At 45.6% G+C, this 16,734-nt stretch overlaps 1 protein-coding gene across 3 annotated transcripts in view; it reads right to left on the bottom strand.

Annotated features, from left to right (window-relative positions):
- Positions 1-16,197, bottom strand: part of MVB12B (multivesicular body subunit 12B) — a 51,939-nt gene extending 35,742 nt beyond the window's left edge. The window contains exons 1-5 of one of the 3 annotated variants that reach the window (XM_087704735.1): positions 16,072-16,197; positions 12,559-12,681; positions 5,361-5,468; positions 2,509-2,605; positions 1,050-1,179 (exon numbers count right to left, since the gene is read on the bottom strand). In XM_087704735.1, the coding sequence (XP_087560861.1) occupies positions 1,050-1,179; positions 2,509-2,605; positions 5,361-5,468; positions 12,559-12,669 (446 nt within the window). In that variant the 5' untranslated portion in view covers positions 12,670-12,681; positions 16,072-16,197. Of the gene's footprint in view, positions 1-1,049; positions 1,180-2,508; positions 2,606-5,360; positions 5,469-12,558; positions 12,682-12,776; positions 12,911-15,862; positions 16,024-16,071 lie in introns of those variants that run through there. The other 2 variants (XM_087704734.1, XM_087704736.1) reach the window with 2 other exon arrangements.
- Positions 16,198-16,734: the final 537 nt, after the last annotated feature.

Below are 16,734 nucleotides of genomic sequence, written 5' to 3'. Positions count from 1 at the left end.
TTGGAGATGTCAGGGTTCCAGGTAACACCCCCAACGAAAGAAGATAGATCCTGAAGATTTGAGTTTCCTCAACGGTCCATTTTATTACAGATGTCATATTGGCATATCTGGTGCTGAAACGCCACCCCGAGAACCCATCAGAGAAAGTAAATAAGCAACAATGGAACGGAGGGAGGATGAGGAGGGAGGAAGAAAGGGTAAAGCAGAGAAAGCAAGGGTGGGGAATCTAGAGGAGGAGAGAGGGTAAGAAGGAGGAGAAGGGACGAGGAGAGGGGAAGAAGAAAAGAGGAAGGAGAGGAGGAAAGAAGAAGGCAGAGAAGAGAGGTTTGAGAAGATAGAAAGAGCAAGGTTGTTGCAAAATAAGATTTTTGCACGGCGTGGAAAGAAAGTGACCCAAACTGAATTATACAGGGGTGTAAAAATAAATATAGAGATTAATGATGACTAGACAAATGTTAAATAGCAACTATAAAAATGTATACTGTGAATGTGAATGAACTTGAATGGGAATAATACAACTTTTTAAATAAAAAAAATATTGGTACATCTGGGAAAACCCGAAATTTTCCAGGTTTTCCCCACCCAAGTGAAAGTTCACGTCCCTGCCCAGCACCCACGCGTCCATCCCATGACCCAGTCACACCGTCCAAAATAGGTGATGCCTCCCAGTCACACCATCACAGCTGCAGGTCAAAATGTCCTTGACTCTCTGAGAAAGGAATGTTGTTTTGACTATATATCACTCACAATCCATATAATCCTCCCCCCTCCCATTTTCCCACAGTAGAAGGGGAATGATGGCTTCCAGGTCTGATAGGAAAACTGCTATTATGATACCCATGGTCCTTCTTTTTGTTTCACTAGACATACCTAGTTCCTTCAATTACTCGTTGTATGCTTTATTGAGTTGATAGAAGACACAACAAAGACCCTTAGGACTGGTTTAGAAATGAGCCAGAGGTCCTACTGGAAGGGAAACCTGGCCTCATCTGAAAAAAAGCTAAGGAAAGGTCCTGATTTCAGAGAAAAAAATGAAAACATCTCCATACCCAATGTACGTAAACTGTGGAAGAGTTTGTTTGCCTCGGCCAAGGATGCGGATATCACAAATGGCGGCCTCTGTAGAATCCCGGGGAATAAATTTAATGCACAACCTCTTTTTCCGAAAAGCAGTTTCTTCTGAAAAAGACAGGACGAGTTTAAAGAATCTCTTCTCTTTGCAAGTAGCTGGAAGAAAGAGAAAACTAACAACGGTTGCTCTCAATGAGTCCAATTTCTCCTTCCCACCCTCCTTGTGCCATTCCATCACCAAGCTTTCTAGAGAACGTGTATCCCTGGATCATGTAGAGATACAAATATCTGGGTCTTTAAAACTTGGTGGGATTTCTGCTGAAGGGAATGTTGTGGCCCACCAACGGCCAGTAGAGATGGCAGAAGAGTTGGACAGTGAGGAGGGTTGGGGAGGAACCTGAGCCAGTCCTGGAGTCTGAGGAAGGCTCTGTGTCGGAGGCAGAGAGGGGACCAAGGCCATCTGGCAGTTGTCAGCTGCCTATGGAGCTAGAGAGCAGTGAGGCAGAGGAACAGCTGGAGCCTGTTCCCAGTGTGCACCCTGCGCAGAGCTGCCAGAAGAAAAGAACAACTCAGAAATCAGGGTAAACATGGGAGTAAAGTCACAGGTGGAAGGTGATTGGCCCCTCCCATAGGAAATAAAAGAGGAGAAAAGGGGGAGTGGGCTTTTGCAGGAAACAATGCATTTTGTTTGTTCATTAGATTCGTTTCGGGAGTGTGAAGATCTGTCCGTGAATCTCAGAGACTATGTGCCCAGTCTTTTCTTGCACAGCACCTCATTTGGAAAATATTTACATGGCAGATTTCCAAAGTTAGATAAGGTCTGTAGTTATAAATACTCCTTTGAAAGACTGCCAGCCCTTTGCCTGAATGCAAATGAGAGGAATTCACATTCGTTTAATAAAAGGGGTATGGTTGGGACAAAGACTCTTGTGCTTTTTAGGGGACGCCTAGGTCAGAAGAACAACAGTAAGGGCCAGTTGTACAGTGTCAATCCTAAAGAAAAATCCTGTGGTAGGAAGGAGAGGGCAGAATGACGACACTTGGCCATCCAGCTATGTTGGATGAAGTTTACACTGGTTCCAGTTATGGTGATTCCTTAGTATGAGAAATTTCATACTAAGGAACCACCTTAGTATGAAAGTTCTGAATTTCTTCCAGAACTTCTCAGAAGTCACCAGTCCTAATGTCAGAATGTTGACCAAGATGTTTCCATAGTTCAGGATTTTCTTTTAGCTTTCTTTCCCCCTTGAACCTCAATCTTTAGCTTCCTCTTCTCTTGTCTAGTTTGGATTTTGATGGGTTGATCTTCAATTACAACCCTACAACAGGGATGAAGATAGAACTCAACTCAATCCATAGCTGGTGTGCCAGAGAATCTTCTTCCTGGTTTAATCTAGAGAGAATCTGATCACAGTAAAGGCTACTAACTCTACTTACGTGTATCCATAGTCTCTTGAATTGGGATGAAGCCGACAGGCAAAGTATCTTTTACATCTATGAGTTTCATGTCAACCAAGACATTACCTAAGTGACTCTGTTGGAAGAAAAGCAGAACACTTAATGACTGGCAAATAGTGGAGAATTCAGCAAAAAGCTAAATCACCCCCCCCCCCCCAATAAGTATAAACTACATTCCCACAAGACCATTAATCATCCAGTCAATAAGGTTATTGTACAATCTGTGTATCCAGATTTTCTCCCCAACAATCCCTGGGTTTCAGCTCAAGTTTGGACGCTGGGTCAAGAGGCATGGCTTTGGAAGATTAAATCTTGGATAAGACAATTATTTGAGCATTGGCAAAGAGACTGGAATGATTGTGAACAATCAATCAATCAAATGTGGGTTATTGTCAGGGATCCAAGTGACACCCCCAACGAAAGAAGACTCTGAGGATTGAGGTTCCTCAATGTTCCATTTTATTAGAGATGTCATATTGGCACACCTGGAAAGTTTCCAGGTTTTCCCCACCCAAATGAAAGTACAAGACCCTGCCCAGCACCCACATGTCCATCACATGTTGTGTCCCATCAGGCACCGTCCAAACTGGAGATGCCTCCTAGTCATGCCCTTCCAGGTGCAGAGCAAGATGTCCTTGACATTCTAAGAAAGCAATGTTATTTAGACTATATATCTCCCATACTCCATATAACACTCCCCATTAAATGTGCATTAAATGTGGCAGGCCAGAAAACCCAATGTAAAAGATGACTTCCAGGCCTGACAATGATGGTTATAAAGTAAAGGTTCCCCTCGCACATATGTGCTAGTCATTGCCGACTGTAGGGGGCGGTGCTCATCTCCGTTTCAAAGCCGAAGAGTCAGCGCTGTCCGAAGACGTCTCCGTGGTCATGTGGGCGGCATGACTCAACGCCGAAGGTGCACGGAATACTGTTCTCTTCCCACCAAAGATATTTTTCTACTTGCATTTTTACGTGCTTTCGAACTGCTAGTTTGGCAGAAGCTGGGACGAGTGATGGGAGCTCACTCCGTTACGTGGCGCTAAGTATTCAAACAGCCGAACTGCCGGCCTTTCTGATCAACAAGCTCAGCGTCTTAGCCACAATTATGGTTATAGACCAGCATAAACCCGACTGGGATATTGGCTTGAAATGCCCTTATTTCGAGCATTTGGAAGCCACATCTTCCCAGAATTACAAAGCATGAACACAGCTCCGGTTTTATGATGACACCACCATAGGAAAAAATAATAGTGACACAGACAGGGAACATCCCTATCTGGGCAGAGGAGGCATCCATCCATTTTGCTAATCAGGTTTCTTTTTTGAAGCTTGGCCCAAAAAGTCCAGAAAGCAAAATGGGAAAGGGGGGGGGGGGAGAGGTGATGCTTCCATGCCAAGTTAGAGCAAGGAATCCGGCTTGCAATCCAAGCCAATGTTGTTCCTTATTAATTAAAGGCTGGAGAAGAAGCCACGTTCTACAGCAACGCTTTTTATGCTCACGTTTTCATAACCTTCCCATCGGAAACCGTTTCCGAGATCTCCCTTGTTCTGACAGCCATGCAAGTAGAGGCCCATCGTCCTGTGTCAGCAGAACCCTTCTGGAAACATCTTTCCCTTGGGGGCGAGTGGGAGGGGAGAAATGGGATTTTGCACCCTGCAATAATCAAGATCTGCACACACACACACACACCACAAGAATCTTGGCACAGGAGAGCAAAGAGAAGGTGAATAATGGGGAACAAACCTGACTAGGAACCAAATAATTTTCTGTGGGTCTGCCTTGGAGGCAGCCTCAACTTCTGGCAACTCAGAGACAAGACTATACAGCTTTCTTGGCAGCATCTTTGGGAAGAGCTTCCTAGGGCTAAGGGAGGACTAGCCCTGCCTCCCGCCAGGGAATTTCCACAGCTGAGAGGGAATAACCTTCGGCGTTATTTGATTCTGGCTCTTGGGATTGAGAGGCGGAGACCAGTCCAAAATCAGGCAGCTGGCTTTGGTGCCTACAGCTAGGGTAGAACTCACGGTCTCCTGGCTTCTAATTCTAATCCAACGCCTCCTGGCTCATGGCTTCCTGCTTCTGATAGTGTCCTGGCGAAAGATCTCTTAATCCAAACTCAGTGTCTCCTGAGCTCTAATTCAACTTCATGATCTCCTGGCTTCCAATCCAAACTCACAGTCTCCCAGCTTCTAGCCTTAACCGCTAATCCAAACTGGCTCTTTAGGAATCCACTATTTGTTGTTGTTGTTAGTTGTGAAGTCATGTCAGACCCACCGCAACTACATGGACAACGTTCCTCCAGGCCTTCCTGTCCTCTACCATCCTCTGGAGTCCATTTAAGCTCTGCTGCTTCGGTGACTCCATCCAGCCACCTCCTTCTCTGTCGTCCCCTTCTTCTTTTGCCCTCCATCGTTCCCAGCATGAGGCTCTTCTCCAGGGAGTCCTTCTTCCTTTTCATTAGGTGGCCAAAGTACTTGAGTTTCCTCTTCAGGATCTGGCCTTCTGAAGAGCAGTCAGGGTTGATCTCCTCTAGGACTGACCGGTTGGATGGCCTTGCAGTCCAAGGGACTCAATGCAGGAGTCTTCTCCAGCACCAGAGTTCAAAGTTCCCTTCCCACCAAAGGCGGTCCCTATTTTTCCACTTGCATTTTTTTAAACGTGCTTTCAAACTGCTAGGTTGGCAGAAGCTGGGACAAGTCACAGGAGCTCCCTCCGTTACACGGCGCTAGGGATTCGAACCGCCGAACTGTCGACCTTTCTGATCGAGAAGCTCAGCGTCTTAGCCACTGAGCCACCGCATTTGGGCCCAAAAAAAAGTGAAGCCACTTACGTTCTCTTTGGAGAAAGTCCGCGTGAAGCACAAATATCGTGTGACCTTGGATTTGAACAATCCATCTTTCCAAAGATCAGCATCTAAGCCATCTGCTGTTTGTGCAACCTGGGGAGGGGATAAAAAGAGAAATGGAAGTTGTGTCTATAACTAGGGAGCATCATCCGTGTTGGATATTCAGTGGTAGTTCACATCTTTAGCCGCTGAAGATGTATTATTTAGTTGGGTCATGAAATGTATATGCAAGAAAACAACCAAGCTCAGAGGACACCCAAAAACCACACTGCCCTCCTCCTCCTCCTCCTCCATGCCACGAACCCCATCCCCTTCTGGCACTGATGATGTTACCTAGTTGGGTCATGAAATGTCTGCAAGAAACCCACCAAGCTCAGAGAGCACCAAGGATCCCACAACCACCGATGCATTTAATAAACCATGTTTAAAAGAAGCCACAGTATAGTAGTACAGGGGCACACCCAGTGTTGGCAGAGCTGATGTGAGATGGGACCTTTTCTGGAGTGGCTTCCATAAAGGGCATTTTCTCTGTCTAGTCCGACTATTGTTCCCTTTTGCATAAAGTCCAAAAGTCTTGTATTTATCCAAGCTTTCTAGTGATAAAACATTCTTCTCCATCTCTTTTCATTGGCTTGAGGAGTTGCATCAAACTAGCCAAACCTCCAAAGGTTGCAAAGAAATAAATAGCGCCGTAATCAAATGTAAAAATCCTAAGCTTATTTTAGAGATGAGAAAGACTTGGCGTTAAAGACACAGTTTGAAAATTACCCAAAATGACCCACAATCCAAGGAGACCATTCAACCAAATCCACAGCAAATATTTGCAAAGGTGTTTTTTTTTAAAAAAAACACAACTCTTGGCAAGTGGACGAGCATGTGCAAGAAAATCATCAACGCATCTTCAAAACCCGGTTCGCAATTTGGTTCAACCACAGAAGGGGCCACCTTCGAACTTCCACAGTGCGTAACAACATTGAAAATGTCTGATTTGGTTCTGCAACCCACCAAGACAGACACAGACTTCAGAGGATAATTAGAACTGCAGGAAAAAAAACAATTACTACTAACCTGCCTTCCATTGAGGACTTGTACATTGCAAGAGTCAAAAAGAGGGCCGTGAAAATATTTACAGACTCCTCACATCCTGGACATAAACTGTTTCAACTCCTACTCTCAAAACGACGTTATAGGGCCCTGCACACCAGAACAACTAGACACGAGGACAGCTTTTTCCCGAATGCCATCCCTCTGCTAAACAAATAATTCCCTCAACATTGTCAAACTATTCACTAAGTCTGCATTACTATTAGTCTTCTCATTGTTCCTATCACCCATCTCCTCCCACTTATAACTGCATGATTTTAACTTGCTGCTTGTATCCTTCTGATTTATATTGATATTGTTTTCTGATTACTTATTGGTACCCTAGGACTATCATTAAGCGTTGTACCTTATGATTCTTGATGAATGTATCTTGTCTTTTTATGTACACTGACAGCATCTGCACCAAAGACAAATTCCTTGTGTGTCCAATCACACGTGGCCAATAAAGAATTCTATTCTATTCTGTTCTATTCTAAAAGCAAGGGGACATGTTTATTTCCGTCTGCGCTTTTAATCCAAGTGTTTTCAGGAAAGGAATGCCATTGTTGGAACAATCTGCAGATTTTTGGGCTCGGAGCCCATTCTAATTACCGGGACATGCTCTCAGGATGCGCTAAATCTTATTTTCTGCATCTTATATGTGCCATTCCTTCTTTGTCTCTCCCTTTCCCTTACACACATTCTGGGCTTGTGTGACACACCCTGACCACGAATCTGAGTTCACAGACGCTGTGGGATCCACAGACTGGTTCATCCAACCTGGACCTCCACAGCTTCTTGAATGAACCATAGTTAATCCAATCAGGACTTTGCTAGAGACAGGACAATCTCAAACTTAGCAGAAGAAAATCGTTCCTGACGAAAGAAATTTGGCCATGTAGAAAAAGCTGTTAAATTTCCCTTTGAGAAGTAGGACAGGATATAACTTCTGGACCAATTCCCAGTTGTGATGTCTACATCTCTTAGGAGTTGATGTCTAACTTAGCTCGCTCCTTCCTTCCTTCCTTCCTTCCTTCCTTCCTTCCTTCCATTTATTTTCTCCCTACTTATCTATCCTCCCTATCATCTCTTTTTACGTACCTACCTACCTACCTCCAATCTCATCTATTTCTCTAATCTATCTATCTATCTATCTATCTATCTATCTATCTATCTATCTATCTATCTATCTATCATCTATCTATCTATCTATCATCTATCTAATCTATTTTTCTATCTATCTCTCTACCTACCTATCTACTCATCTATTTCTCCTATCTATCCATCCATCCATCTCTATTTTTCTATCTCTCTACCTACATACCTATTTCCAATCTCATCTATTTCTCATCTATCTATTTATCTATCATCTATCTATCTATCTATCTATCTATCTATCTATCTATCTATCTATCTATCATCTATCTCTTTCTATCTTTCAATCTCTCTACCTACCTATCACTAATCTCATCTATTTCTCTAATCTATCTATTTATCTATCATCTATCTATCTATCTATCATCTATCTATCTATCTATCTATCTATCTATCTATCTATCTATCTCTTTCTATCTTTCAATCTCTCTACCTACCTATCACTAATCTCATCTATTTCTCTAATCTATCTATTTATCTATCATCTATCTATCTATCTATCTATCTATCTATCTATCTATCTATCTATCTATCTATCTATCTATCATCTATCTATCTATCTATCTATCTATCTATCTATCTATCTATCTATCTAGGTATCTATCTCTATCTATCTATCATCATCTATCTATCTATCTATCTATCTATCTATCTATCTATCTATCTATCTATCATCTATCTATCTATCTATCATCTATCTATCTATCTATCTATCATCTATCTATCTATCTATCTATCTATCTATCTATCTATCTATCTATCTATCTATCTAAAAATCTGATCTTGCTGGTAAATTTTATTTTGCTTTACAATGTTTTCCCCATGTAAAGATGTGAAAAACCCTAAAAAAAGATGAAAATCTGAGTTATTAAATGCTGTGCTGTTTTCAGGCAGAGTTAAGAACCTTGGCATGCAATTGTTTTTCAATGTTGTTTATAACAGCATGCCAATAAACCCAGCATTCCATTAATATTATTATTGTTTTTTTAAAAGTGGGGGGGGAGGTTAAAAAGAAGAAACTTAAAAGAGGTGATTTCATCTCGGGGTAAATTTCCTCTCTGCCTCAAGCATTCTGATGGCAAAACATTTGCCACAAAATGTGCGCACCAGTGGAATGTCGACAATGCAATTTTATTTAAATCTCCAAAAAAAAAAGAGAAGCTTTTTGGGATGTGCCAGAAGAAGAAAAAAGAGAGCAGCGTGCCAGACCCAAAGCCTGGGAAATTCAAGCATGAGGGAATCTACTATTAGGAGGAGAAATGATCAACCACAAAAACAGTGGAAAATAGTTGGAGCTTGCAAGAGAAGAACTGAATCAAATAAGTCCTTCATGTTTCTATTTTTTTTTTGTGCCTTTTTTCCATTACAGAACACAGCGTTTTTAAGTTTGGAAGAAAAGATCCCTTTATCAAGCTTTAAGAGAAGAGCTCATGAACTAAATAATCATGAAGGAACTGAATACATTTTTTTAAAGAATAGATTGAACGATCCTGAGAAAACTGAAGGGACATTTTAAAAAGGAGTTTACAATGACAATAGTTGTAAAGTTTTACAGCTGTACTGCAAATTTTTATTGTCCTGGGATGTTTTTATTGCCTTGAACTGCAATTATCATTCTACCTCCTTTTGTGGATTACAAATAAGTCAGAGACACAAAGATATTGTTTTTTTTTTGCAATATTTTAAAATTTCTAATACATTTAAATATTTTTGGGGATATAACTGGTGGAACAGGTTCCTCCAGAAGTTGTGGGTTCTTCTTCACTAGAGTTTTTTTTAGAGAGATACTGGACAACCACTTGTCTGGAATGGTATAGAGTCTCCTGCTTGAGCAGGGGGTTGGACTAGAAGACCTCCAAGGTCCCTTCCAGCTCTCTCCTGATTGAATCAGATCGAATGCAGCTCTTCCCTAACAGATTAAGAAAAGGGAGCAGGCCGTGGATGGGAATATTAAAACACTCTCTTGGCGTTTTGCCCTTCCTCTAGTGTACAGATAGTCTTGATTTATGACCACAAATGAGCCATTGTATGTATAGCCTTATGGAGGCTTATAGAGTACTCCTGGGGGCTGGGGGGACAAAATTAAGCAAAAAAACCCAGCCCGTTTTTCACTCATTTCTGCTTTCCCAGCTCCCAGCAGCCCTCTGAAAGCTTCCATAAGGCTCTACACGGCCATTTGGGTGAAGGGGCAGGGCTCCGGGAGGCAAAAATTGCTGTATTCGGTGTATAAGACGCACCCAGATTTCCAGCCTCTTTTTAGAGGAAAAAAGGTGCGTCTTATACTCCGAAAAATACGATATACTCCCACCTTATTTTTCTAGGAACATCAGAAATCGGGGCCTGAAACCATAATCTTGAGACCTCAAAAAGCACAGCTGCCTCTCCTTCTGATCCCAAAACTTCCTTCCCATCCCAGCCTGGAAAATCGTCAAAATCTAAGCTACCAGCCTGCACATGTTTGAACATTCACCTCCAAGAATGTTCTCTGCCTTTTTCCCTGCGAAATGCCAAAGGCGCAATTAATTCATCCCTGCCCAATCTTGTGTGTGTGTGTGTGTGTGTGTGTGTGTGTGTGTGTTTTCCAGCATAACTCTGGAGCGCTTTGAGCAATTTCAACCAAACTTGGTAACACAGACGACTTACTCTCTGGAAACAAATATTGTGGGGGTAAAACATCCCTAACACCTCTTAGTGTGTATGTTCTGTTAAGATACAGCCTGTTGTGCCTTAAAATGGCTTCTACTGTACTGCTGTAAAATGGCTTCTACTGCACTGCTGTAAAATAGCTTCTACTGCACAGTCAGTGCAGTGGAGTTGCCATGGTCACGGCTTCAGAGTACTCCCCAAGGGGGCTCCCTCTGGTAAGGGGGAAAATCCAACGTTAGAAATTAGGTTTGGTCTGGACATTTCCCCCCCTATAAATAAATACCCGGGCAACGCCAGGTTATCGGCTAGTGCAAAATAAAAAGGTAAACATTAAAATCCAGCACAACTTGTGACAACGGGGTGAATGTGCCAGCTTTGGGATTCGTGTGCGCTCCTTACAACAGAGATGGGCGAGGCCCTGGCGTTCCAATGAACCTTCCCTATTCAAGTAAATATACTCAGCTTAGAGTCCTCCTTGCCCTTGAAAGGTTCCTATTGGAACCCTGAGGACTAGCAACTTGGCCTCTTTGATTCTAAACACATCATCCATGTCATCCACATTCCAAATCATGTTTCCAAATCATGTTTCCAAATCTGGGAATATCTGACTATATGGGAAAAAGTCACCTTTGCTGGGAGTTGGGTGGCATATAAATTCAGTATATGGATTCATAGAATGTAACGCATTGATTAAAATAAATGTAACACGTTAACATAATGCGTTAATATAAATTAATGTATTTCGTTGATTAATATTAATGCAATGCATGTGATATAAATGCAGTGCGTTGACTAACATAGATTATTATATTGCAACATTTTATAGTTAATATGCCAATGAAAAGCAAACATCTTAATTGGATCAACTCAGTGGAGTTATAAGGAGCTGGGTGAGGTTTGCAGGGAAGAATTACAACTCATCTGCTCTAACCACCATCCAGAAACCTAGATAATAACTACAGGTAGTCGTCGACATACAACGGTTCCCTTAGTGACTGTTCAAAATTACAACAGTGCTGAAAAAAAGTGACTTAAATAAAAGAGGAGCGAAAGGGGAGGGAGCTTTCGCAGGAAACAATTTGTTCGTTCATGGGTTAGATTTGTTTCAGGAGTGTGAAGATCTGTCCGTGAATCTCAGAGACTCTGTGCCCAGCCTTTCCTTGCACAGCACCGCATTTGGGAAATATTTACATGGCAGCTTTCCAAGCTAGATAAGGTCTGTAGTCATAAATATTCCTTTGAAAGGAATTTGCTGAAGGTGAATGAGAGGAATTCACATTCGTTTAATAAAAGGGGTTTTGTCGGGACCAGGAATCTGCTTCATGCTTTTTGGGGAAGCCTAGGTCTCGATAGATCGATGGAGTTCTTCCTTTCCTTCTTGCAAAACAGCCCAAAAGCCAGTTCCCGATTCTCACTTTGTGCAGGGAGGTTGGAGGGGGGGAATAAAACAAACATACAATCCGTCTTGGAATTTGAAGTGGTGAACTTAACGCTCCCTTATCAGCCCTCAAGTATGAGGAAATATAGTAGCTACGGAGAGAAAGCTCCTGTTTGAGATTCCAGACAGGTGATTTGCAAAATTCTTTCCCCTCCCCTTCCTTTCCTGGCATGGAAACACCAGCGAGTTGTTTGTACCTCTCCTTTATTTAGTTTTCCCTATTAAAACAAATTTTTTTGGGGGGGGCAAGTTCTCACAAACAACATCATAATTACCGCATTTCCCCAAAAACAAGATTTTGAACCCCAATTTTGGCCTTATTTTCGGAGAGGCCTTAGTATTTTTGAGGTGCAGGAGGCAGCGGACATGGTCACCTCGTGGCTGCTGCTACGCTGCAATATTTTCAGGGCAGGGCTTATTTTAGCGCATGCGCTCAATAAGCCCGATTGGGCTTATTATCCGGGGAGGTCTTATTTTGCGGGAAACAGGGTAGAAAGGTGCTGGTTTGGAGTGTGAAGATCTGCCCGTGAATCTCAGAGACTCTGTGCCCAGCCTTTCCTTGCACAGCGCCTCATTTGGGAAATATTTACATGGCAGCTTTCCAAGATAGATGAGGTCTGTGGTCATAAATACTCCTTTGAAAGACTCTTTGCCAGGCCTTTGCCTGAATGTGAATGGGAGGAATTCACATTCGTTTAATAAAAGGGGTTTTGTCGGGACCAGGACTCTGCCTCGTGGTTTTTGGGGAAGCCTAGCTCAGAACACAACCCTTTTGACTAGTGATTTAAGTCATGATTAAAATCAAATCTACCCTGTACAAAGACGACAAAGAAAGGAAACCATTCCAGAGTTCATACTCACCACGTCATAATTGGTTGGGGCTCGGCTCCGGGAGGCTATGACACCAACGCCGGTAATGGGGTCCATAGGCACGTTGGCCAAAGCATCGGTGAGCTCTCTAACTTCCGGCATGGTGGACAGATCCTGGAAGACAAGAAGAGACTCAACGCTGAAGGCGTACAGAACGCTGTTCCCTTCCCACCAAAGGTGGTGCCTATTTTTCTATTTGCATTTTTTACCTGCTTCCGAACTGCTAGGTTGGCAGAAGCTGGGACAAAGTCACGGGAGCTCACTCCGTTACGCAGCGCTGGGGATTCGAACCACCAAACTGCCGACCTTTCTGATCGACAAGCTCAGCGTCTTAGCCACTGAGCTACTGCGCCCCTTTCTGGACTACAAACACAAATAGTCCTTGATTTTCAACAGTTCGATTAGTGACAGTTCAAAGTTACGGCGGCAGGGGGGGGGAAGAGACTTATGACCACGTTTCACACTTTAGACACTTGGCAACTGACTTGTATTTATGACAGCTGCAGCTTCCCTGGGTCATGTGATCCCCCCTTTGCAACCTTCTGACAAACAACCTCAATGGGAAACCATTTTCGTTTAACAACCATGTTGCTAACTTTTAACAACAGCAGCGATTCGCTTACGCAACTGGGGCAACGAAGGTTGTAAAGCAGGGCAAAATTTGCTTAATGAATGTCTCACTTAGCATCAGAAATTCTGAGCTGAATTGTGGTCCTAAACTGAGGACTACCTGTAGAGTGGCAGTCCAGCAAGAAATCCAACAAGGCCTCCACATTTGAACTGCAGATATTTAATATTGTTACAAGAATCCAATTGGAAGCTCGCTGCACCTGGTGGGAAAACTAAGAGTAGCTACACCGTCCTGAAAAGACCACACAAGGGGGAACCAGTAGTAGGCCACACGTTGTTGTTTCGCCGAATACACAACTGGCTGAATTGTATCCGTTACAACTTGCTACACTGGCATTTAGCAATGTTTCCTTTCATCACTCTAGTTCAGGGGTCCCAACCTTTCGGATCTCAGGGACCACTAAATTCATAATTTGAAATCCCGCTGACTACTAATATGATCTGCCTAATGACCAGCTGGCTGGGTGTGGCTAGGTGGTCATGTGTCTGGGTGGGTGTGGCCAACTCGATGTCACTCACATTGAGGGGCGCCTCGACAGCCTCTACTCACCCCTCCCAGACCCTCCTCACCTGCCCACCTGGGCTCCTTAGGGCCCCAACAGGAAGCAGTTGCTGGAGCTAAGCAGCCCCCAGGAGAAAGAGTTGGCAAAACAGCTCAAATTGGATCTGACCAAGAAGGAGGCTCAGCAGAAGCCCCTCACTGAGGACTAGGAGCATAGGCTTTCCAAGCGGAGGGAAGACCTACGGGAGTGCAAGGCCAGGTGCCGGTGCCTGGAGGCTCAGCGGGCTGAGATAGTCAGCCAGTTCCAGGCCATGATGCAGTCCCACTGGAACGAGGCCCTTTGGCTCTTTGCCACCAGTGGCGCTTTCCTCCAGCCTTCGCCCAAAGCCCCCCACCAGGAGGCTGAAGCAGACCCCAAGTGGGAATTTCTGCCCCTTTCCGACCCTCACAAAAAGACCCCAAAGGGGGAGACTCTCTGCAGCCACACAAGCGTTCATTGCACGTATCCGTCCCAGGGGTCGTAGTTTGAGGACCCCAGATTTTGTGACGTATAAAAAATGCAAATAATTTTTCTGCAGACCACCAACATTTCCTCACGGACCACCAGTGGTCCATGGACCACCAGTTGGTACTGCTGCTGTAGTTCAGTGTTTGTCAACCTTGGCGACTTTCAGTCCTTTGGACTTCAACTCCCAGAATCCCCCAGCCAGCATAGCTGGCTGGGGGAATTCTGGGAGTTGAAGTCCACAGGACTGAAAGTCGCCAAGGTTGACAAACACTGCTCTAGTTTACAAAGACAACATCCCCTGTCACAAACAAGGCAGCGACTTAGCAGGCTGACTGAACGAGCAATATGTTGCTAATATTGCGTTAGAATATATTCTATTGATAACTTGTCCCAACTCACCAGCTGGTCACACTAGCTTATGCTGTAGCCCTTCCTGGCTTCCCTTCAGCTTTTCTTTGGGGGGGGGCGAGGGGGAGAATGAAGTCTATTAGCTCTTGTTAACCTAACAGTAGCAGTATTTTTTTTTTAATAAAAACAAAACAAAACAAAATAAACACAACTAGTAGATATTTTCTGTTCCTGTTGTTGAGCTTTCAGGGTTCCCAAGAGTAATGCTGCACGTGTGTGTGTGTGTGTGTGTGTGTGTGTGTGTGTGTGTGTGTGTGTAGAGCTCATTTCCCCCCCCTCTCCTCATTTAAAGGGTCTCTTCCTTGTTTGACCCGCTGGGACCCCTGCTTTCCCAAAGGGGTCTTTTCCCACTGGAAAATACGAAAGCAAGGCAGCTCCCAGGATGGGATCCTTTGGAAGACCGGAACTAAAAAAGCAGGGAGTCAATATCAGTGGGGAGTGGGGGGGCTTCGAACCGGAAGACACCCGACCTAGGTGCCATTCCAGGAGGGTGGGAGGAAGCTGGGTGGGTGACCCCCGCGTGGGAAGAACCTGGGGTCACGCAAGGCAAGTCCCCGCCTCTTTAATGCAACAAAGCAGAGGGGGGGGGAAAGCTGACCTCCAAGGGGGGGGTCTTCTGCTCCCAAACACAAGGGGGCTTTCAAGCCCCCACCTTCCCCCAAAAACCACCCAGGAAAGCAAAAAACAGCATCAAGGAAGCTGGCGGATGGGAGCTATTGTGATTCAAAGCGCAGGCGGGCCTCCCCTCCGTTTGTGGTCTTTGATTGGCTGGCAGAGATTTTTCCTTGCCTGGTATTGGAAAAAAGAGGGAAGGGGGTGGGGGGGCACACAAGACAAAGCCAGCCCCCTTGTTCTGAATCTTTGCGGGGTCTCTCCCCCCCTTTACCCCCTCCCATCCTCCCCCACTCTAGTCCCTGAAACAAGGGAGAGGGGTCCCCACCCCCTTTAAGGGAAGGGCTGGAAGAAACGGGGAGAGTTACAGCCCCCCCTCAAATATACACAGCATATGCAAGGCCTCCGCGCTCCTTTTCCCCGGTTTAGCATGGGGAGGGGGGGAGAGAGAAGGGTTCCCCCCAACGAACCCCAAAAGGTTTATGCAGGGGAAGGGAAGAGGGAGCAGGAGCGCAAGGAGGAAGGGGGCGCAGGGCCCAGTCTGGGAGAGGGGAGCAATGGTTGTGGTTGGGGCGGGGGGGGGGGTCAGCCAGGCCTCGATAAGGGGGTCGGTGGGTGGATGGGAGACACTTAACTGTTGCTGGTGGCGGCTGGTGGCGGCTCCCCCGTTTCAGGCAGAAGCAGCTTTTCATTGCCCGGCGGGGCGGAGGAAGAAGAGGAGAAGGAGGCAGGAGAAGAGGAGAAGGAGAAAAAGAGGAGAAGAAGAAGAAGAAGAGGCGGCAGCGGGTGGGAGGGAGGAGGAGGAGGAGGCCCGGCGGGGTCCGCAGGAGCCGTCGGTCCTTACCGGGCGTGCAAAGGCGAGGCCCCCCAGATCCCAAGCGGAGCAGCCCGTCCGCAGCCGAGCGAGGGCGGAGGGAAGCGGCGGCCGAGGGCGAGCTGACACCGCCTCCCACCCAGCCGGGCGCTGCTTTCCGACGAGCCGCCGCCTTCCAGCCACAGAGCCCCCTGCCTCCCGGAGCCCGCACTGCCGCTGCCTCGCCTCGGCCTCCCTCGCCGCCGCCCACCGGCTCCAGGCAGAAGCGGCGCAGCCAGCCGCGCGGCCACAGCCCGGGATCGCCCTAGCCGTGCGCCCAGGGCGCGCGGGGGACCCCCGGAGCCTCTCCAAAGCGCGCCCGGAGCGCACCGCCAGGGAAGGAGAGGTGCCTGGAGAGAGCGGGGACGGGGGCGCGCTCCAACCCGAGCCTGCCTGTCCGCCGGTTTTCCTCCCCTGCCAAGGGGAGAAGGACGGGGGTCGGTGGAGGGGCTGTGATCCCCGAGTGGGGCTTTTTGGGGCGCCCCCCTCTTTTCTAGCAGCATCTTCTTTGGCAAGGAGTTATTTATTTTGGCCTTTGCACACTGAATATTCAGGGTGATTATCTATCTATCAGCTATTCTCCATCTATCTATCTATTTTCTACTATCAATCTATCATGTATTTTCCATCTATCTATCAATCTATCGTGTATTT

This window comes from Thamnophis sirtalis, unplaced genomic scaffold, assembly GCF_051295495.1.
Source record: "Thamnophis sirtalis isolate CommonGarterSnake01/CBP01778 unplaced genomic scaffold, rThaSir2_p1.2 scaffold_2, whole genome shotgun sequence".
Classification (NCBI taxonomy): Eukaryota; Metazoa; Chordata; class Lepidosauria; order Squamata; family Natricidae; genus Thamnophis; species Thamnophis sirtalis.
The sequence above is the reverse complement of the archived record's forward strand: the minus strand, read 5'-3'. Positions and strand labels throughout refer to the sequence as shown.